The sequence below is a fragment of the Salarias fasciatus genome, chromosome 15 (genome assembly GCF_902148845.1).
Source record: "Salarias fasciatus chromosome 15, fSalaFa1.1, whole genome shotgun sequence".
Taxonomy (NCBI): Eukaryota; Metazoa; Chordata; class Actinopteri; order Blenniiformes; family Blenniidae; genus Salarias; species Salarias fasciatus.
This window is the reverse complement of record NC_043759.1, coordinates 10,786,227-10,809,763: the sequence shown is the minus strand read 5'-3', so window position 1 is coordinate 10,809,763 and position 23,537 is coordinate 10,786,227. Positions and strand designations below refer to the sequence as shown.

At 45.1% G+C, this 23,537-nt stretch overlaps 2 protein-coding genes across 2 annotated transcripts in view; one reads left to right on the top strand and one right to left on the bottom strand.

Moving 5' to 3' along the window:
* cmtr1 (cap methyltransferase 1) overlaps positions 1-23,537 on the bottom strand; it is a 506,633-nt gene that overhangs the window by 123,784 nt on the left and 359,312 nt on the right. The window lies entirely within an intron of this gene.
* rps6kc1 (ribosomal protein S6 kinase polypeptide 1) lies at positions 138-21,966 on the top strand. The gene is made up of 16 exons (XM_030111085.1): positions 138-291; positions 2,291-2,326; positions 3,104-3,224; positions 3,448-3,563; positions 3,666-3,759; positions 3,853-3,906; positions 4,000-4,422; positions 5,853-5,977; positions 6,839-6,937; positions 8,511-8,558; positions 9,228-9,360; positions 10,414-12,081; positions 13,121-13,210; positions 18,189-18,271; positions 19,800-19,895; positions 20,966-21,966. Exons 1-16 carry the CDS (start codon positions 190-192, stop codon positions 21,071-21,073), a joined length of 3,396 nt encoding a protein of 1,131 aa, XP_029966945.1. The 5' UTR covers positions 138-189; the 3' UTR covers positions 21,074-21,966.

The window sequence follows — 23,537 nt, the reverse complement described above, 5'->3', positions numbered from 1 at the left end:
TGGATTTATCGAAAAGATATTTGGAAACGTTTGCCCATCCTTATGAGAGTGATGCATACAGTGCCACGACTGTCCGCGTGGGGCGCTCTCGCTTATTTACAGCGCTGCTGTCACTGTCACTGTGCACTCAGGAGAATGAATGTGTACAGCTAGCCGGCTGGTAGCATCGGCGATGTTGTCATTATCAGAATGATATCGCAGCGGGACAGAGGAGAACTTGCTCGGTTTTACACTGTTACGGATCCCAAGAAGCACCAGAAAGGCTATACTGTGTACAAAGTCACCGCACGGGTAAGTAAACCGAGTCCGATGGGCACTCGGACGGCTAATGCTAATGCTAGGTGTTTTCAGCTAATAGTGTAGCTGCAGATGTGGCAGCAGGCTAAATATGCGCCGATATAAACACTGAACCCCCCACTGTGGTGAATTGACAGCTGTAACAGCTCTTTTGATACACAAAGGATGAACTAAAGGGCACATTTAGACTCGTGTAATTTGTAAAATGTGCTTTTTGTCTGTTCATCAGGGTCCTAACTCTCATTAGCATGATGTAAATCTGGTTAACCCGATGGTGACCAACAGACAAACAGGATAGTTTATTGTCATATCTTGGATGAACTAACATCTAGGAGACGAGTTGGTGTGTCAGGCCTTTTAGATGGAAATATCATTAGAAGAGTTGGGTTATATTGATTTTTAATGGAGCAATGCCATGATGTTATTGTGTAATTTACATTCCAGTGCCTTTAAAAGTAGCACACACCTTCATATCAAATGCAATGGAGAGCAACTCACTGGCTGCTATTGAAGACCCATATATCTTCTGGTGATGAAGCCTGTCATGTCTGTCAAACGTCCAGTCAGTTCAGTGATTTAATTGGTGCTTTCACAAAGCTAATCATAACACTCCACATTGTTTGATTTGGACTCTGCTAATCTTGCAAAAAACATGTTGGATTTTTTAATTGTATGAAGCCTTCGAGCTGTTATTGTGTGACAATGGTAAAAAGGGTCGATTTTCTTCAATACAGTCAATATTCTGGATTGTCATTGTACAATAACAGTGTGCACTATTCAGAGCCTGCCTATGAAAGATTCATTCATTCATATTCCAGGATTTATATTATTTACACATTGTTTTCTACCAAGCAGTTTAACAATATTTTGATGTGTTGTTGTGCATAAATGGTGTGGTAAGATATCCTGTTGTGTTTATTTCTTTATCTCCCAGTACAAACAGACAGTATTCAGGATGAAATACCTTTAGGGTGTTGTTTGTTTTACACTTATTGGCAAAGACATTGTGCAGGGCAGGCAGCGGTTGGTCTGTGGTGATATTATACCATGATAAAGAAGATTTGCAGTTACAACGGTCTTTGCTTTGTTATCCGAGAAAGGCTAATGTTTAACTCTTCTTTGTAAATGTTCTGAAACCTCACACTGACACAATCTTAAACTCTCCAAATATCACCTGTGTCAAATCCAGTTGTGGATGTTTACCTGATTAGCAATTGGCAGATCATGACATATTTACCCATAGTATGAGGATTATCTATTGATATTCTTCACCATCCATACCCAGACTGTACAAAGTAGCACCTTATAAGTGATAGTCAGTTTAACAAGGTGCAGGACCTCTCTTATCTCTAAATACAGCAACAACGCAATAATAAAAACATTTACTATTTGGTACAGTTAAATATCTTGAAACTGATTTGATTTGCCCAAGAGCCTCCTTTTATCCATTTACCACAAGATGGTGCTCAGGCACCACTGATGGCACATGCGCCACAGTTTGAGGGCTAGTGATCTACTCTGGTGTATTTAACAGGTTTTCAATATTTTTGACTCTGTGTGGTCTTCAGGTAGAACACAGTAACCTTATTATTCTGCACTAACTGAAAGAATAATGGTTTTACAAAGATTGAGTGAGTTTTACTCCATTAAGAAGTGCAAAAAAATGTGATACGTCATGCAACATTCACCAGACGGCTGACTCAGAAGAGTTTACTTCTGCTTTGTGGTGCTTTTCTTTCTTTTTTTTTTTTTTTCTTTTATTAAGAACTTGTTTCTCTCCTACTGGCTGCCTTCCTGTGTATCATGAATGTCGGTGATGTCCCGCTGTAACACTCAAGACTTCCGTCATTTGCCTTATAGTGCGCTCATTGTCACACGCTGAACTGTGTCTTAGCAGACTTGTGTGCCACCCATTGATAGGGAACACTTGCATTGAGCTTCCACAGCCTTGAATTCTCTTCTCTCTCTCTCTTTCTCTCCCTCTCCCACACAGATCATCTCCAGAAAAAACCCTGAGGATGTGCAAGAGGTAAGGAGAGGCTGTTGTTGTTTTATATTTAATCTTAATTTAGAGACATTTTGGAAGGCTATTATGCTGAAAGGACTTTCCCTTCAGGTTGGAAAGCCCAATAAAACATTCATTGCTGAAAACTTGACAAGCTGAAAGGAACAATGTTGTTAGTGACTGTGAATCTGTCAGATTGTCCTTGCATCTATAAATAACAGAGATAAATGTGCAAATATTTGATACAAACTAAGTGAAGCAATGCAGACTGAAGTCAGCCCTAATGCAACAGGCATGATGTCAATTAGTGTCCAACAGGCAGGCTGAAAGATTTTTGCCTGGACAGTCACTTTCCGTTGTGCTGTTGAGCAGCGATCGGACAAGTTTTCTGTAAAAATATAAGTTCAGCCTCTGGACCAGCACCTCAGCATTGAGCCATTATGCTCAATGCCTCATTAAGGTTTGTGGAAGATTATTGTGTCTTGTATTTCAGGTTGTATTGCTAATAACCACAATGAGCTGATTACATTGATTTGTTAGTTTGAGTTATATTGATTAACGTGTTGGAGCAGATCCTTGTCTAAAGTTGTGGAGAGCTCTTTTGTTTTTGGAGTGACTTAAATGTTTTGGTTTCTTGAGCAAAGAGTAATTGAAAAGGAAGAATAAAAAAAAAGACTTGAAATGTCTCTTTCATTTTGTACTTGATAAGCTCAACAAAAAAAAGTTGGTTTTAGTGAGTGTTAAAGAATCTTGAAATGCAAAAATATTGATCATGCATCTTCATCCATGTCCTGTCTGCAGATAACAGTATGGAAGAGATACAGCGATTTCCGGAAACTCCATCAGAATCTCTGGCAGCTGCACAAAAATGTGTGTAGCCAGTCTGAGCTGTTTCCTCCCTTTGCTAAAGCCAAAGTTTTTGGTAAGAATCTGTTCATCTCTCATCGTCTATTGCCTAGTTGCTCTGATAAAGGTGGCACACTTGACTCTTCTCCATATTGGACTTTTTAGATTTTTGTCTCAAACTGTTGCAGCTTCAGTTTTTACAGTGATTTATCAGTTGTTCCCAGACAGATTTTTTTGGGAGGATTTATATCTAGATAATAACCTATATGTGCTTTTTTTTTTTTTTCTTTTCTGTGTAGGTCGATTTGATGATTCAGTGATTGAGGAAAGACGACAGTGCTCAGAGGATCTTCTGCAGTTTTCTGCCAACATCCCTGCTCTCTACAATAGTCAACACATTCAAGATTTTTTTAAGGTATCTACGCTCACAGACACTCAGAGAAGTGGTACACTTACAACAGATGGATTGCTAATCGCTATCAACAGTGCACATATAACTTTAAAAAACTTGTTTCAGGGCGGTGACGTTCACGACGGCTCGGAGCTCATTGGACCAGCCGAGCCGTTTTCAGACTTCCTGGCTGACAGTCTATCTGATTGTAGCTCTGATGGTGAGATGAAACGCACCATGTGTTCTTGAAATCGGTCCTAATTTACACCACAGTTTGTTTGTTTGTTATGAAAAGTGTGGATGTATGTTTCAGTTCAAAGAGACATCAGTGGTGCAGAAGATTTGACCATCACTTCAGAGTATGGAGGTAAGACTAGCTTTTCCTTGAATTTGGTAAACCCATCCCAGATTAGGGATTAATGGAGCAGTATGTATGAACTCTGGGTCTTGTGCTCTCCAGGTCCGTCCAGCGACAGCGACCTGACCTCCTTGGCAGTGGACACAGACTCTTTAGCCGAGGTTGACGATGGCATGGCCTCAGGCCGCACCTCCCCAAACCAGCCACAGGGGGGAGCCACCAACATTAGCAGCAGCTGCAGCCCTCGCCTGCCCTCCCTGCATGACCGGCGCACCCCGTCTCCTGCTCCAGTCCCTGCCTCCTCAGCCCCGAACCCCGAGGTCAGCTGGCCAGGCCGCACGCCGCTCTTCCCCAGCAGCGTGAAGAAGGCCGGCGGTGGAAACCCCAAGGACGCGAAGTCCGACTATCTAGACAAGGCCAGCGAGCTCATCTCGTTTGCTGTTCAGAAGGAAAAAGAGCAGGACTATCAGGCGGCGTTTTCGTACTACCGCAGTGGAGTTGACTTGCTTTTGCAAGGAGTGCAAGGTCAGTTTCCTCAGATGCTTTTTGTAATAAGTCAGCATTGTTCTTGAAAGCGCTGCCAACAACCGAAAATATACCTTTTGTGTTCTTTTGCCTCTGTCGATGAACTCATGCTTTTTAAAGGTTTTACAGTGGTTAAAGAAAAAAGTCATTCTTGAAGAGGATGTGCAGCATTGTCAGAATCATCCAGTCGTTCAACTTAACTTCCTTCTTTCATTATATTCATAAGAGTGGCAGCACATAAGGCCAAAGGACGTCACACTTTCTCTTGTTTACTTCCACGTTCACAAACCGATAGCAGCTCACCAGTTCAGGTGCCAAGCGAGCTTCCTGCACTGCTCTCATCAGCAACCTCATATTTACCGTCTTGCCCGAAGACACATGAGCTCAAGAACTGAACCAACAACTCACTGGACTTGTTCGTCTAGATTTCTCTTTTCAGTGAGAGGTTTCCTTCACTCAAGACTTAGTGGAGAGTAATACGACTAAAAGCGTTCGGGACAGCAGGGCTTGCTGTAAAAACACATCTTGGGATGACATTGTGCTTCACTATGAGATGCTTTAGTTCCTGGCTGGTTGGCCAGTCACAGTAGATTTGCAAAAAGCGTGACGACCGACAGAAACTTGGAAAGTTTAGTCATTTCTGCAGAGCTTTCTGTCTCTTTACAGTTTACAGTCTGAAAATAAGGTTTTATTCACTTCCCTTTGTGTAGTTAGAAGACGTGTTTTTGTTGGGCCGTCGTGTTTTAAATAAATGATCTTTTTTTTTGTAATGCACGCTTTTTGTTTGGATTTAGTCGTCCCTCAGCCTAATTATAAATTGAAGCGTTGTGAAGCTCTCCCCAGTGCCACAGATGACATGGTTGCTGCTCTCACTGTTGTCCAGTGCACCCATTAAAAATCCTTCCATGACCCAGACTGTGAAAACGCTGTTCCGGAACATCCTGTCATCCAAAGTAAACAGAAAGTGATAAAAGTATGTGGGTGGACTAATTTATAGTAAGTGGTAACCTTTATGAATATGACTGCAGAAGAATACAAATTGAAAATCATTGATTGTTGTTATACAACCACACTGAGACTGATTTCTCCCAAAATAAATACAATACGGAAAGAAGAAGAGGAAAATGATTCAGATGATTCTGGACAGACTGGTTGTACTGGGAGTTATGTCAGTGCAAGTATTTGCGATGTGTGGGCAGTAAGGGTGAATAAGGGATGATGGAGGCTTTCTACTTGTGTGAGATTTTTTTCTCTGTTGCGGCTGCCTGATGGCGGAAGTTCAAAAAGTGGGTGTCCAGTGTCCATCCGCCCCGTTTTAAGTGTCCACTCCACCTTTGTGCGACTCTTGTTCTAAAGGCGCCAACTTCTACTTTGCCCCCCCGAGTCACGCTTCCTCGCGAAGGATGATTAGCGTCGCCCTGTCGTTGCAGGTGAGCCCAGCGCCACGCGCCGAGAGGCAGTGAAGAAGAAGACCGCCGAGTATCTGATGCGCGCGGAACTCATATCCAGCCAACACCTGAGAAGCAACATGGGTCAAGGGTCGACACAGACGGTGGTGAGTGGGAGGAGAATGTCACGGGCCCTCATGCTGTCGGCGTTGGATTATGTAAATGTTCTTTTTCTGCGTTCATCCATCAGGGTTCTTTGAGTGCTTTAAAGTGCTGTGAAATAATGAGAGGAAGTGTTTTAAAAACTGGAATAGCATGGCTTTAATTTAACTTTGTGTAGTTATCTCTTCTGGAAAAGTACCCACGTTAATTATATAAGTTAGGAAGTTGGAGTTACTGCATTTCTTTGTGAACTATAAGACACTTTTTCATGTCTTTTGTCAAGATATATCTGAGTGATGATGGTTTATACTTAAACTTTGATTTAAAGGCAGCTCATATGTCTAATATGCAAGTGTGTATTTAGTAAACTGAATGTGATTTGTTGAGAGGACGTGCATCTTTCTGGTCGATGCATCTCTTCCTGCTGAATTACGGGGGGGAAAAAAATCAATCTTCCTCTCATGGTGATTCCTACTACTTCACCAGCAGACTGGGTGAATAGCAGCAGACTAACGTGGAGCTGCCAACCCTGAAGTGTCGAAGCTGAAACTCACTCCACTGACTACCAGTTCAGTCACAAATAGGTTGATTTGTTTAGTTGATGTTGGGTTTACTCAGCAATTTCTCTTCAAAGTATTTCACTGGAAACAGTTATCAGGATCCTTTAGGCAGAATATGAAGGAAACCAGTTCCTTCTATAATTCTCCAGTTTTTTTTTTATTCTTTTAAACAAGCTTAAAGCTTAAAAACTGAGAGTCGTTTACTCTCTATAACCAACGGCTTCATTTTTAAAACCTTTATTTTTCAGGACAGCAGCTGAGCTCTGTTCACTACTTAGACAGCATTTCTTTTTTCTTCTCCTGAAGGCTTTTGGCGCTCAGTGCTGCACTTCCACTAGCAGAGGAGGACAACAGAGTCCGTCTGAGGACCTGAGAGCGTACAGGGTGCTAGGGGTCATAGATAAGGTAAGTTTTCTCCGCACGTCCTATAAATTGTCACCAGATCTTTTGTTTTATCCATCGATTTATCTTTTTACTACAAAGTGAGTCTGTAGTGGGCGCAAATTGCTCTCTGCTAAAAGTAAACATTCACTTTGTGTGATTTAATGGCAGAAATCTCTCTCAGAGTAATTACGCCGGGGTCGAGCAGACACTCATTTATTTAATCATAAACCCAGCCGATTTCTCCTCCTTGTGTCCTTTCCGTCTTCGACCACCTCCTTTATCTGGGGCAATAAAAACTAATAGATTTACTGGATGTATGGCCAGGGCTGGGTGTGTGTATGCTTAGCGTCAGTTATGACTACCACAAGGTCAGTTTGGGTTGCCGGTCCTCTCAACCAGCTGCCTGCGAAGCAACTTCACCACTCAGCCATGAAATGACTTGGCAAGCAGCTCCGAGAGAGGGAGAGAGAGAGAGAGAGAGACACACACACAACATTGAATCAATGATGCTCATCCTACACACACATACACGCACAAAACCCCAAGGAAAATGTTGACACAATACCAACATGTGTTACTCCGCAGAGGTGCAGGCAAAGTACACAATATGGCAGAAGCCATTTGCTCCCACAAAAAAAAAAAAAAAAAAGAAGAAGAAAAAAAAGCCCAAAGCAGAAACAAACTTATCCAGCGTTGGCCCGACGTTCCCTTTCTCCTCCTCCTTCCTCCTTTCACTTTAAATGGGGACAGAGGGGACAGATGGAGAGAGCTCCTCACCCTACTGCCCCCCCCCCCCCGCCCCAGCCCGCTCTCCGCCTCCCCCCTTCCCTGATGTTTGTTTCTTAATTATATTAGCGCCCTGGCTAGCACTGCCACTCTGTTTACTCACAGCTCCATTCATATCTATTTAGCCTGCACCTGTTTGGTCCCAGTCAGGGTCACTTGGAGAAGAGCGCGCCCGCGAAGCGCACGCTCCGCTCCGCACCGCACACAACCGTGCAGCGGGTCGCGCACATATGCTAAAGCTCTCCCCTGAGACGGGCGAGGGAGCAGCAGAGCAATGGAGATGTCAGAGAAAAGAGAGAGGAGGCAGATTAAGATCCTAACAAGAACAAAAGTCATTGGAGGATTTTGTTTTTTAAGTAATGGCACTGATAACCGGTGATTTAGCTCTTCTCCAAAATTATCAAGAATGTTATTAATATATATAATAATCAGAATGTAAATGTAGCTCTTAAGTCTGACATTTTGATTATTGTGTTTTACTTTATATTCACTCATGCTACAAGATTTTAATTTGAATACTCCAGCATTGATTTCCTCCATTTGGCTTTGACCCAACAGATCTACAGATTTCTTTTAATCTCCGTTATACGACCGGGCCTCAAATATATCGACGCAGCAGGATCCAACACGCCAGTGCCAATTTTTCTAGTACAATTTAGGGACCTACATTTGTCTTGCAGCAGCCCTCGTGTGTGCGCCCTGACCCGCGGGCTTTAAAAACACTGCTTTGGAGGACATAACCACTACATCATCTTCGAGCGCGTGTGTCTGTTCATACCAAGCAATTAATGGCACTCTTCCATCACAGGTTCTTTTGGTCATGGACAAGAGAACACAAGAGACATTCATCCTCAAAGTAAGTGTAGCGTGCGAGCGTGCGTGCGTGTGTGTGTCCGTGCACGTTTTGCCCCTCATCCTCGTCGTCCTGACTGTAAGTGTGAAGTGTGCCAGAAGCCCCCTGTGTGTGACCGCTGTAATTGATTCTAATGGGCCTGTCCCTGTCAGCTCCTCTGCTCTCAGGTGTGAGATGTGTGCCAGATGCCAACGCACAACGCAGGCACAAATGACTGCGCGCGCGCGCGCACACACACACACACACACACACACACAAGCACACACACACACGCTCGCATGCATCCCCACACACTCTCGCACCCAATGTGAACTTTGTGGGTTGCGCTGATAGATTTGCGTTGCTCTTATAAAGTCATGTGCGCCGTGTACCTTGATGAATTCAGTGACTTTGGCTTGCCATGGGGCATAGCTGGCACTTTGTTAATGAGAGATTTCTCCTTTGCCACACTCCTTTTCCTCATGGATTTTTTTTTGTTTTTTGTTCTACACCTCTTCCTTCACTCTCACTAAATGCATCCCCGCCTCATCCTTCTCGTTCCCCTTCCTCCCCATCCTCCTTATTTGGACTAATTTTCCGTTTCTCCTCTTCTCCTTAAAAGTTATTTATTTCCACGCCTGCCTTCACTTTAATTACTCACCTTGTTCTCCGTTTTCTCCCGTCTTGCTGCAGGGTCTGAGAAAAAGCAGTGACTGCGGGCGGACCCGGAGGACCATCATGCCTCATTCTGTCCCGCACATGGTGCAGCTGAGGAAGTTCATCGTTTCAGAAGACGCCGTTTTCCTCCTCCTGCACTACGCTGAAGGTAAGAGACGCACTTCCACCTCGTCTGTTTGCCGGTGCCTCTTTTGTCTCCTTTCCCTCCACTTCCCCTCCTTCACCTGGTCTCTCCTTCTCCCGTCCCCCGCCCCTCTTTGTGCCCTTGTTCCAGACAGATGTTTGATAGAGATGGGTGTGTGTCACAGGTCATTATTCTGAATACCAGGTGGCGCCATGCTTCATTAGCTATGCCAACACCTGGGCCTCCTTACATCTCCACTCACTCTAGGATGTGTGTGAGTGTGTGTGCGCGTGTGTGTACACCGTATGTGCGGGTGAGGGCATACAATAAAACGCAGCCATATTTTCTAATGCCCTGTAACCCATTCAATCTGGTGTACTCCATAACCACCCTGTGCTAATATTAGTGGACAGTATTGAAAATCATATGGGGCTGTTCAACATGATCTAATAAAGCTAATCAGATGCCAGTTCAATCAAAAACCGTTCCACTGCTGCGCCGTCCCTGTTCCGCGATTCAGAAAAAAAAAAACTCAGGATTTCTCCTCTTGCTCCTGAGGCGCGGCGTTCTTTTCAGCGGGGAAGCAGGTTGAATGAGGATAGAAAAGCGGGCGGAGGAGAAGCAGTGACCTGAGTGACATTGGACAAAACAACATGTGGATGGTTTCACTTTGGGAGCCGCCGAGCTGCCCCGCTATCATTATCATCACTATGAACTCCCTATTCATTCTCATCACCCGCAGCAGATGCTAGCTTCCAATTGCTCACACCACAGCTGTTTGTGTATCTCTATCTGTGCGTGTGTGTGTGTGGGGGGGGGGGGGGGGGTTTCTGTGCACCCTTTTTTGATGCAGCATTTTCATGTGCAACAGAAAAAGGTGCATGCCTCTAAATCAACTTTTGTCTTTTTACATCCTTGCTAATTACTCTGAAACTCGAGTGAAGTTGTTGAATTTCTCCAAATTTTCGATGCGAAGTTGTTTCAGTTGTTTGCATATCGGATATTCCTCAATATTTTATCAAATGCTGTCCTTCTTCTGTTAGTTAGCTAGTTAACTGTATTCTTTTGATCTTCCAGGTGGGAAGCTCTGGTCTCACATTGGAAAATATCTGCGTACTTCCAGCCCGGATGAGAGCTTCGACATTCCCTTTATCCAGAAGAGCCACACAACTGCTGTACATTCTCCACAACACGCCGCACCGCAAATGGATGCAAGTTCAGCCAGCTGCGAATCGGGGCCTGCTCCCGGTTCAGATTCTGGCTCGGGGCGGCAAAAGGAAGCAGAGAACGTCTTTACGTCTCCTCATCGAAGTGCTGTCCCTCCCAGGCTGATGGAGCGAGCCAGGGCCGGGTCTGTGGACTCGGGAGCCACGTCTGAGGAAGAGTGCACCAACAGCTATTTGACACTTTGCAATGAATACGAACAGGATAAGGTGGAGCCCGATGCACTGGAGGAGGGGGAGGGGGAGGAGAAGAGCGAGCAGGAAATGCTGTCGCTGGAGGTGCCCAACGCGACGACCACCACGTCCTCCCGGAGCCGCTCGCTGATCAGCCAAGACAGCCTCTCCTCGCCCATCAGCTCTCAGGAACTCGGCTTCTTCAGCGAGCTGTCGGACAGAAGCTGCCACGCTCCGGAGGACGAGCGGTGCCGCAGCGAGGCGCACGACCACAGCGAGGTGTTCAGTCCCGCGCAGTCGCCCGCCGGGCCGCTGTCGCTGGACCAGTCCAAGCACACCCCCATGGAGTTTTTCAGAATCGACAGCAAAGACAGCGCGAGCGAAGTTACCGGCCCGGACTCAGGAGAGCAGAGGCCGTCCAATAAGCAGGCGTCCCTCTTCTCCACGTCAGACCTGGGCTCAGACTTCACTGAGGATCTTCCGGAGCTGGCTCAGGAGGTCAAAGGCCACATCGTGGAGCTCTGGGGCTTGGACTGCAGCGATAAAGGCTCCAACGAGTCCGTGCCTGTCATTTCATTTAAAGAAGCGGCGGTTGAAGACGAGGGCCGTCCGCCAGATCTCTTGGTCAACCTGCCCGTGGCGAGCGGGCCCGTCGACTCCTTCCAGGAGTCGGACACGTCGGGTGTGTGTCAGGGCCTCGAAGTCACGGCCTCACCTCAGAAGTTGATCCAGCCCGATGTTTTACAGCTTCACAGTCAGCCCGAAGGAGCGGAGGATCAACCACCGGAGGAGGGCGTCTCGTCTCCACCTGCAGCCTCCGCAGCTTGTGACACTGGCGTCGTCTCTGCATCGCCTTTCAACTCCCTGTGGGACGACTACAGCCTGGCATTTGGACAGGAGGCCGCCGACAAAACGCTCGATAACGCCGAATGCCAAAACCGCCCGCTTGACGCGGGCACGACAGACACCGACTCCGGTCGGGAGGAAGCACAGTCCAGCAGGAAAGTCAACACAGAGCTGGTTCCAGACCCCTGTAGCAGCAGCAGCGCCGGCTCCGTCCCAGGAGCCAACGGGAGCGAGGCCTGTGCGGCGGCTGAGGCTTTATTAGGTGTTGATGGTGGATCATCAAGACCTATTAGTAATACAGGTGGCAGTGAATTTGATAAAGAAGTATCGCGGCTGTTTGCAGAGCTGGACGAGCTGTCGCTGGCTGCGTCCCAAGCTCGCATCCCCGAGGAATTTGTACGATGCTGGGCAGTGGAGATGGTGACAGCCCTGGACTCTCTGCACCAAGAAGGAATCGTCTGCCGGGACCTGAATCCCAACAACATCCTGCTTGATCACCAAGGTTATTTATATTGTCTTCTATATTTTGGTGTAAAATTGATTTCTCATTTCTTTGTTTATTGAATGCTAGTTAAACTGCTAGCCATGTTCAAGGGAAGTCCAGAGAGAAAATGTAAACAAATCCCCTAAGTTGTCAGCTGTTTCTGTTAAAATGACAAGACATTATTTTCTTGTTCAATGCATAAAAGATTCAAACAGGATCTAAGTTACTTTAAGAGCTTTGGGGCTCTTAACGAAGATAATGTAGAATTACATGAATTACTTGAACATAAATTTACATTATTAAAAAAAAAAAAGAAGAAATCAGGCACCAAAACAAACAAGCAGCAAACTTCCGCTCAGTAAAACCCGCTATACTGACAGTTAAGGGAAAGAAAAAAAAACAGCTTTGTTCACATAGTGATAAAAGTGATAATTTAACATGAGGCTACAGGAAAAATATGATCCTACATTGTAGGAATCATATTATGACGGTCATGGGTTTTTTTTTTTTAGCTTGTCTATTTCCCCAAATATGATTGATTGGTTCTAATTGGAGATGCAGTCGGCAGTATTGAACACCCTGCGTTTCTGATCCATTTACCCGAGCTCCGGCTCCTCCTGAAGGAAAAGTGATGTTTTTCTCTGAGGTCACAGAATCCCCTCAACTTCTTCTTTTGTCGTCCTACAATCATCTCTCTCCACCTCGTTATCAACAAGCATCTAATTAGCTGAGTGGCTGTTTTCGTCTCCCTGGTGGTAATTATTGTTCTAAAGGGCCCATCAACGGCCTAGTGTGGTGCATCAGTCTGGCTAGCCCAGGCTAATGGCCACGGCTACCTAATGACACCATTAGTTCTAATGATAGCGTTAACGGGTAGCCACTAAACAGGAGTAATCGCCAGGGCCGTGTGCTTGAAAGGCTCAGGGAGGGATGTGGAGAGAGGCAGAAAGGGAAAGATGAAGGAAGTTCTCCAGCGATGAGTAAATAGTTTGAGAACTTCAGTATCAGAGTGACACTTGACTGGTTCGACCAAACGCGCCGTTCCTCGTCTCTGCAGGTCACGTCCAGCTCACCTACTTCTGCAGCTGGTCTGAAGTGGAGGAACCCTGCAACAAAGAGGCCATCGCCAACATGTACTGCGCTCCAGGTAGGACATGGGAAATCATCCTGTTATGTTTCGTTTAATTCTTCTCCGGTCCTGCATTTGGTAACTGCAGGCCTCAATTTGAGCACATTTGGCTATTTGTTTCTGAATTGTTGTTATTGTAGTCAGATATAGCCCCCTTTTGAATAAGCATAAGATACTTAACCATGAGTTTATCCAAGTGTACAAAATGTAAAATTAGCACAGTGTGTCGAGCTGTTCAGTCTTCTTTCAAAATCAGGTCCTCCACAGTGTTGCTGTTATGTTATATTTTCAGCACCTGTCAGATCAATTTGGGAAGTAATTGAAAGTTTTCCTCCACTGTTGCTTTGACGGGTTGGTGTAATTCTTGTAATGTCCTGTAGAGTGTGCCATTGCGCAACAGTCAGCCAGTAGCACCACGTGTATTTCCCCCAGTGTGTGTCTTGTTTCATCTTTCTTAAATATGCAGGATAGATGGTGAAAGCAGGGGTGGGTGCCTTCGGAGACATATAGATCAGAGCGACCCCCACATCCATTCAGAGTAGTGAATCTCGATGGCAACAAATGCACAATTTAATATTTAAAGTCTCTATTTCTATTCCTTCAAATGCAGTTCGCTTAAAAATCAGGAATAGAAATAAAACTTTTTGAGGATTTTGATTTTGCTTTGTCGAACCACCGTGCACAAATACAACCGGTCAAAATTTAAGGTAAGACACTTCTGGGATAAAACCAGCCGTCATTCATCCAACTGAAGTTGAATTCACAGGAACATGCAAACTCTACACAGAAACCCGAGCTGTGGATTCCTAACCAACCACTGGATGACCCCGTCCTAAAGACGTCTGTAGTGTTACACCTGCAAGGTGGACTTGAAGACAGTAAAGAATGAGTATAGTAAAGAAGCTGTTCAAACGGCAGAGGTCAGGGGGAAAAAGCTTGTGACCAGAAGATGGCTGGTTTGAATCCCACTGCTGACGGGTGAATGCTGAGTCCCTGAGCAAGGCGCAGAACTTCCTGCGGCTCAGGTAGAATCAGGAAGAGCATCTGGCATCAAATAAATCAAGCACACTACTCGCATGATCCACTGAGGTGATGCGGTTGGAAGCATCCAATAGGCATCAGTAAGTTTAATAGTCTTTGTTGAATTTGTAGAATCATCAACCAGATCGTCGCATCTTAAAATGTTGGGAGGATTTAATCCTCCCTGATCTGAGCTGAACCTGAAGAACTTCATACTTTTGGGTGTAATACCTCTCAGTCACCAGCAGGGGGTGTGCTGCACTGCCGTGAAGTCAGACGATCACTGACAAACTGTCCTGCTGGAATACTGGCAACTTTCTCTCTCTCTCTTTTTTTTTAATCCCTCGTTTTTTTTTTTCCTTTATGTTAAACACAGATGTAAACTTGCATCACAGAGCAGTGGCTGTTATCTGCTCAGCTTTTCATCACTGTCGATATACCTGCAGCTCCCTGCAGCGTGCACACGCGTATGTTCATGGACATATGAGCGCACGCTAACGCAGAGGTTAGCGAGTGTCTCTCTCTCCTGCCCTTGTTATGTATTGCTGTTTACCCAGACAGGGTCAGCCCCAGCGATGGCTTCATTCCTGATGACAGATTTATGAGTGTTTGCCAGAAAGCTAGCAGGGGGCCGTATGTGTGTGTGTGTGCGTGTGCGTGCGTACGCAAGAAATAGGGAAACATGTTATTATAGCACACTCATTCACACCCAAAAAACACAGGAGTGTACTTGGAAAATACAGTGACATAGTATTAATCTGTTTATCCTGCACTCCTGCTTATTTATTTTCTCACCGTTTTGTCATTACTGATAAACATCAGATGGCTGATCTTTAGTCGTGCGATAAGAAACAAAAACACAAGCTGTTGAGTAACTGTAACTAAACCTGCTTTGAGTAGAAGTGAGAATTGTTTATTGTTCGGTTGAGAAGGGAAGCAAGTCTATTGTCTTCAGTTTTTAAGAAAAGGGAAATTCAGCGCTCTTCCTCTCTGAGGGAACAAGGCAGTTACCGAGGATCTCAACACTCACGGTTTGTTGTCAGGGATTGTTTTTTTTTTTTTTTTTTTTTTTTTTAAAGAAGTCTTTCTACCTGTGCAGCCGTATATGATCTAATGGAAGATAAAGTTCAGTTCCTCTTTTGACGCTGAGCTGCTCGCTCATTGTTTTAAAGGTCTTTCATGGAAGACATTGTTTCATGAAACCACTTCTGCTTTATTATTTTGAATATCACCGCTCCGTCCTGTTCTGCAGATATATAATAGATTAATCTTAGATGGGATTTAGTTACATTTAATCTTCAGCTCAAAGGGGACTTTCAGAGAAACAGAGAACTAAAACTGATCTTATAGTGAGTACAAAAAGACACGTAAAGCAAGTAAATTAATGAGAGAAAGTCTCCTCCAGTCCCAGAAAAATACGAGTAACACTGGGGAGTTATGTGATTCTCTTATATAAAATATGCTGGGATGTCTTGGTATAGCCCGGCACAGAATTAAAGTGTAACAGCTTTAAAGTTTAGCTTACATTACAAAACGTTTATCCTTACAAGAAGAATTCATATTTTTTGCTGAAATAGAAAAGATGAGGTTAACATACACCAAACGAGGACGAGCAGCATTCAGTTCTGATGCATCACAATTCTATAAACACTTAGATGACTTATTTTTCATTTAACTTTTTCTCACCTCACTATTTTTTCTATTGTATTTATTCAATTTGCATGTTAAAGCAGTTCAGAAATGGGCTGCACGGATGTTTGAAAAGACGAAATGTGAGGACAAATAAAAATAATACAGAAAATGCAAAACGTTAATCAATAAAATGAGAAATTTAAAATAATGTAAAAGCAGTTTTTACATAGTTCAGTGTAGCTCAGTCTTTTTTTATCTTGTTTTTCTTGGCCCGTGTGTGTTTTCCTAATATATTATCTTTATGTCTAGATGTCTCCTGCACAGCTCTTTGCATTGCCTTGATTAAATGTTGCTTTGGAGATAAGGCCGCCTCGCCTTGAACTCTCACACATCGGCCCGTCTTTACTTCCTACCTGCCTATACTTTGCTTCCCCTTTCAGTAATGACCGTCGGTTAATTTTAAAGGGAAGTCGGTCTAAGAGGAGAAGAGAGAAAGTTCCTTATGGCCCCCAGGAGGGAGGAGATGCGGTGTGATTAAGATAGCGGGCAGGAGGGAACTGCGCTGTTCGGGGGAAAGGGAAGAAGACGAGGCCACGAGGTGAACGCGCTGCCATGTTCTCCCATTGTACCTGCGCTCCTCGCTGCATCCTTTTGTTTTCCGTACGCCGTTCTGTGTCGAAAATGCCGGGTTTGCATGGGCCACGTTCAGGGATCTTCCCTCAGACTGTAACGGGGGCTCTGAGTGACCCGTGGCTCGTGGATGCAGCTCTCTCTCCTCTCCCTTCCTCTCTCTCTCTCTCTCTCTCTCTCTCTCTCGATTCCCCCTCTCTCCCTGCCTCGCTCTGACAGAGCGGTAAGTGTAGCCAGCCCCACTGTACTCTCCCTGCAGCTCCTTAGACATTAATCCATTGTGATGACATCGACCTTGCTCTGAGACGTGTGTGTGTGTGTGCGCACGTGTGTGTGTGTGTGTGTGTTTGTGTCCAGTATCTTCCCTCCAGCTCATAACTACACAGGTATCACTGGTCCGTTCAATGACGATCTTCTCTCCTTGGCTGTCAAAACAGTCGTCCTGGGGAGCCCTGAAGACTGGTTGCTCAGTTTGCTGTGTGTGTGTTTGTGTGCATGTGTGTGTGTGTGTGTGTACCAAAATGTACAAGTCGTATAACAGCCCTCTGTAACCTTGGCTGCAAGAGAGCTACACAGGGCCCTGGAGTTCCTGGCAGCCTCCAGGAGACGAGGGGTCTTTGTCTAATATGCTCCCCCAGCTGAGGAGCCTGATCCCTGGGCGCACACAGCCGTGACCCTGGGTTCTGGCCCTGTGGGTGACCAGACCCCCTCCCTCTGGAGAGGAGAGGAGAGGAGAGGGAGGCAGAGCAGCACAAGAGGCCATCTGGTACCCAGAGAAGCTCCCACACACACTCACACTCACACACACACACACAAATACACACAGATGACTTTTAGTGAACAAATCTCACTCTGGGACTGTTTGGACTCCAGACTTCCAGGTTCATGGCCTGTTGAGGATCAGAGTTTTCTACAATGTTTGACGCAGCGAAGAGAAGTGAGCAACTTTCGCCTTGAGATGACAGTTTTAACCCCAGATGATCGTCTGAGTGAAATAATCTGTCACTCCGGTCTAAAACTCAGATCATGTTTCCTGTTAGTTAAATTTTGACAAAACTTCATTTAAAATTTAAAATATATCAGGTTTTTTTTTTTTTTTTTTAATAAATAATAACAATGTTAAAATTATGTGTTGATAAATAAAAATGAAAAAAACAAAAAGCTCTATTGTGTGTTCCCGCTTTACATTTCTTGGTGTGTGTGTGTGTGTGTGTGTGCACGCCTTGCGAGTGTGTGTGTTTGTGTTTGAGGTCAGGTCATGCAGATGGTGTGAAGTTGCAGCACAGACGGTTTCCTCAATTTAACTGCTTTTTATTATGCAAATAACCCTTTTATGAGACACACACTTGGTGTGTGTCGCCGACTGTTTCCATGTTTTTTTGTGCTCATTTTGAATTGATTGCATCAATTCAGACAAACGTCAGATAATCCCCCACGTCAGACTCCACCACTGTTTGATTTTGGGGGGGGGGGGGGGGGGGGGGGGGGGGGGGGGGGGGGGGGGGGGGGGGGGGGGGGGATTTTAAAAGCGGGATTAATTGTCTCGCGAGCTTCGGATCAATCGATCCGTTCAGTTCTACACGTCTGACTGTTTCTCTCTTCCTCATTTATCAGGCGGTGATTATTCTCGCCCGTGCTCGTCTTCGGCATGACTGATTCCTCCGCTTGTTGATTTATTGATTTCTGTCTTCTTTTATTCTCTCTCTCTCTCCAGAGGTGGGAGGCATCGCCGAGGAGACGGCATCGTGCGATTGGTGGAGTTTAGGCGCCATCCTGTTCGAGCTCCTGACGGGCATGGTGAGTTAAAAAGTACAAAAACAAAAAAAGTGTTTGTTTTCTTTCTTTTTTTTTTATCTTTGTTGCTAAGGTGTTGTGGGATGTCTGTAGGTGTCTTGGCTTTCAACTCTCTCACACTCTTTATGGTGGTGCCAGGTTGTGTGTGACTGTGCACGTGTGCCTGTATGTGTTCAGAGTGTGTGTGTGTGTGTGTGTGTGTGTACGAGGTGCGTCTTGGCTGCAGTCTCTTACTCTGGTTCTCGGGGAGTGCCAGGGGTGTCGGTGTGACTTTCTCCCCCAGCCTGAGCTCCATCTGCCGGGCCGTGGGGTCGGCTCTCCCCGGGCCGCTCTGCTGGCTCCCGGAGCAGCGCGGGGCTCGGAGCACGCTGACCCCAGATCAGCGTGGAGAGCGGATACCGGCTCGGATTCCAGGGACGATCCTTCAAGACGAGAGAGTCTGGGAAGGAAAGAGGAGACTGGAGACGCATACTCACAAACGCACGCACTCACACACATGCTAATTATAACTTGCCGCTCTCTTGAAGGACGAATGCGCAGAGAGCGGCGAGCGCAGACACCCAGTGCAGGTGCAGCGTGTCCCGTCAATTTTTCATTGTCTATTAAATTTGAATAAATTCTAACTGATTGCCAGTGGGCACATTTTTTTATATCGGCCATTATCAGCCATCAGCGCTTCTCCTCAATGGCCCCCAAACATGAGTCACGGTGTCAGGTTAGTGTTTTTATGTTCAACAACACACATCCACTTTACCTGGGTAAAAACAACAACAGCAACCCCCCCCCCCCCCCCCCCAAAAAAAAAAAAAAAAAAAAATCCCCTCAGTCACACAGATGTCTCCTTTGATGATTATGTCTTGGTACAGTCCTGGCAAGCGCACACACACCCAGGCGCACACAGTGTCTCCCGATCCTTGCAGGATAAGATCTTGCCTGGAGCAGTCTTGACTGCGGTTAGGAACGCGGCCAGAACTCCTGCAGCACGTATCAGGAGGGAGAGCGAGGCAACCGACCTAACTGATGGAGAACAGCGCAGGATCCCCCCCCCCGACTCAAACACACCTCGCCCGTTTACGGCTTTCGCTGGACGCACACACACACACACACACACAGATGGAAATAAAGATGTGCGGCTTTAACATTCAGTCATCACAGTAATCGTTTTTATAGAATTAGTTTTGCTTCTGACCGTTCGACCTGGTCAGATGAAAAGGGTTTGAGTTTCCTGCTCTTCAACAGCAGCGCCTTCCAGTAAGCTCATCTTGTGCAAAAAACAAAAAAAAAAACACACGTCATGTTTTTCGTGTCGTTCTGTGACTTTCGTTCTGCAAATCCAAGAAAGAGCAACAGCGCTGAAGCGGTGCCGGTGTTGCGCTTCGTCGGATCAGTGTTGTTTCAGCTGCTCCGCTGCTCTTTGTTCTCCTGTTTGTCCGGTCGTGAAGCTCTGACGTTGACCTAGGCTCCGCGGGCGTCGGTACACTTTCATGTTTTAAACTGATTGATATCTGTCGTCTCTCTTTCCACGCCTCAGTCTCTGCTGCGGTGCCATCCTGCGGGAATCGGTCGACACACGGCTCTCAACATCCCAGAGTACGTCTCAGAGGAGGCCCGGTCTCTGCTGGAGCAGGTGAGCGGTTCTATATATACACGTCACGTGGGTCAGTGGAGCAGTGGTTTGCACTGTCGCCTCACAGCGAGAAGGTCTGGGCTCAAATCCCGGCTTGTCTGTGCAGAGTTTGCATGTGCTCCCTGTGTTTGAGTGGGTTTCCTGCAGCACCCTGCAACCCGGTGGATAGATTAGTAAATGAAATGAAAAGCTTGCAGGTGATTTGTTGCAGCCATTCAAGAGAAATATAATAAACAGATAACTTGGGTAAAAAGTACAGTAGAATTTCCCTGCCTGCCTACTTGCACTTCACCCTCTTCAGCATAATTTGTAAACAGGACGTCACATTACTGAGAACGCTAAGTGGAGCAGGAATCTCTGGGAAGCGGTGGCAATGATCTCCAAAAACAAGCCTTCCTGGAAGTGATCACATCGTGTACACATCCTCCGGAGCCTTTACAGCCGATCAACAAATATACATTACTGCAGAGAGACGTGCCCTTAATAACAGCCCTGACACCACGCTGATGTCTTAAAGCTAATTGCAAATCCTCCAAACTGGTAATCTTTAGATGTGTATTAAAATGATTGATGTAGCTTAATGTAGCTCAGGTCTAATCCAGTGCGATTGTGCTGTGAAGGTGGATGAAAATATAATCCAACGTCTCCTTTTACTCGAACTGTGCGAGATGTGTTCATTGGAACGGCCTCATTTCTTAGTGTCATTTATTGGTCTTTACACACATTTATTTTGTCTGCATGTGTCTATGTTTAGGTTTTTACCACCTTTTGTGCGTTGTGTGATTCTAGTTGTTTATATTTGAGTTTGTTTTTTTTTTCTTCTTCTTTTTGATGTTTGAAATGCATTGAAGCACATCAGTCTTTACGGTAATAATTTACAAAGAACAATTAAGTTTTCACAATAACTTAAGCTGTGGGTCACAAGAAGGAAAATTTGTCAATAAAATTTATTCTGTCGTTACTTTAGAAAAGGCCTTGCACAACCTTATTATTTGGATTATTTTCAGTCAGTATTTTGGGTTTCGGAGTTGGTTTTATTCATCAAGATTTGGTCTGGTCCTCTTTCACAGCTGCTCCAGTACAACCCGACGGAGAGGCTGGGGGCGGGGGTGGGAGGCGTGGACGACATCAGATCTCACCCCTTCTTTGCCCGGGTGGACTGGCCCAAGAATGAGTAGACGCAGAGTCGTCCCACGCATCCGGGAAACCGTCTGTCCGGATCAAACCAATAGATACACAGTTCCAATACACACTGATTATGCATTTCTGCACAGACCTTCATGTTGTACGTTCAGCCATTCACACTCGGTATACGTGTCTTTTTTTGCTTTTTTAACAGCATTTGCCAAGAAGCAGCTTTTCCTTTTTGTATGTGCAGTGCAGGTTTTTTAACACACTGGCTTTGTAATGTTGGTGCAGGGAGGAGCTAACACACCTGTGTGGTGCAATAATTCATTCAGTAAGTGTTGAGCGTTGATCCGATATCACTTTTTTTTTTTTTTGCTTCCGCACTCCTCATATTGTAGCTGTAAGCCAAAATGATCAAGAACGATCAAGACGTCGCCCCCGTGTGTCGTTACTGCATCGAAACTTAACGGACCCGAGTCGCCTCGCCTGGAAATTCCCGTGCAATACGTTCAGTTTGTTCTCATCATTCCTGGCTGAGATTTGCAGAAACACGCCATCATTCGCTCCACTTGTTGAGTTGTGACGAGCCGACGCAGACAGACACTATGCAAGGTGAACGAACAAAACGTGCAGTCTTTGAACTTAGAGTTTAGTAGATTCGAGGTTAAGTTATTTAATAAATCGTATCTTGATAAACAGTTTCTCGTTTTAGAAAGGAAAAAAGAAAAAAAAAGATGGACAAGGCACTATATGTTGAAACCAGCCCTTTTGCTGATTGTTTTTAAGTATACTGGAGGAAGTTTTCTGTACTGTAAAACACTGCATTTTGTGCATGTAATATTATGATTCATGTAATATATTTATTACTTGGAGAAAAAAAAAAACTATCAGACAATAAATGTTGTGTAAATAGATCTTTTTAAGGATGTTGTGTTGAGGAAAAGGTACAAACACCCAGGAGTAATAATCATATCCAGCAATGACACTCACTTCCTGCCACATCAGGCAAACTTTTTTTTGTTTTTTTTTTTAATATATATTAGATGGTTTTATATTGGAACACCACAATATCCACTAACAGCCACATGCAGATTCTGCTGCTGATTTTTTAACACCTGCTGTTGCTGGTTTATATCTTCATGGTTACATTACATATAGCGTTCAAGAGCATGTTAGTCATATTTGTTTAACCACTACTCAGATAATCACTTCACTGTAGACGTTACACTCACTCCTTCTCTGCATATCATACATTTCAGATACGAAGCACTGGCTTCATACTCCATCTAATAACACTTGTTTTTTTTTTTTCTATCAGAAATGACTCAGACGGCAGAGTGTTTTCTGGTTTTTACTGATGCTCGCTCTCGTGTGTGCTCCCTCTGTTGTGTCAGTGCACTCTGGAAAACAATAAACAGACCTGGATGAGTACATGAGCGGCGGTGATGCTTCTTGTGTCGACATGCGAACAACAGGGGAACGGTCTGGGGGAAATTCAGTGGGTTTCAGGAGCAGTTTTGACAGTGAATCAGCAGATATGTGTACTATAAGATATGAAAGAATATGAAAAATAAGTAATTTTGTTAAAACAGTGACTCCTAACCTGGTTTAGGTTTTTTTTACCTACCATACTTCATAAACCTGAGTGTGACGCTAACTTTAAATTAGAGCTAACGGCTATTAAGGCTGACCATGTATCCACAAGCACCAACCGGCTTTGGCAGCGTATCATGTCGTTCAAAAAAGTTTAGGAAATATCTCCAGACTATCACAGTTTGAGATTTGCATTTTACAGGAGAGCAGTCTCGGCAGAGGTCCTGCGTGCATTTCTAACAAACGGTGAAAATTCTATGAATTAAATTGCGCTTTAGAGGCGGAGGGATTTGAGCCGTTAACAAAACGAGCGTGTCTTTCTGCACTCGTCCTGCCAGCCAAGCTAACCGGCAAATCTGCCTCTGGCCCTGGCAGGGCGATATGTGCAACTGACTCTTAGTTTATTCAAATCTCAGACTCGCTCTTAGGACTGAAGTTTGGGTTAAAATCTGGAAAAATTGTAGTCTGACTTAAACGTGAGCCGCGGTATCCATTACCTGGAGTGACACGCTCGTCAAAAAGGCGCGCGCGGCCGTCGGCGGTGTCACGGCGCGCTTCCCTTGTGCCGGCTTCGCCGCCACGGGGTCAAGAGTCTGAGGTGATTAGTGCTCTCTCTCACATTACACACACACTCAGGGCGAGAGGTTGACTTCAGCTCTGAGAAGAAACCTGTCAATCTTACTCAGCGCAGATGTGAGCCGTGCCTTCAGTGGGTTCCAGTGCAGCTGCAGGATCCCTGCCAGCATATTTTACTCTCCACATGAAGGATCCCCTTAATTATCGTTTCATTATTGATGATATGCTCTGATACAGACGTGGACATAAGTTCAACAGAGTAGAGATTTTAGTTTGGAGTTACTAATTAGCCTCAAATACATTTTTTTTTTCCATCGCTCCATTGAGGCAAGAGCCTAAACCGCT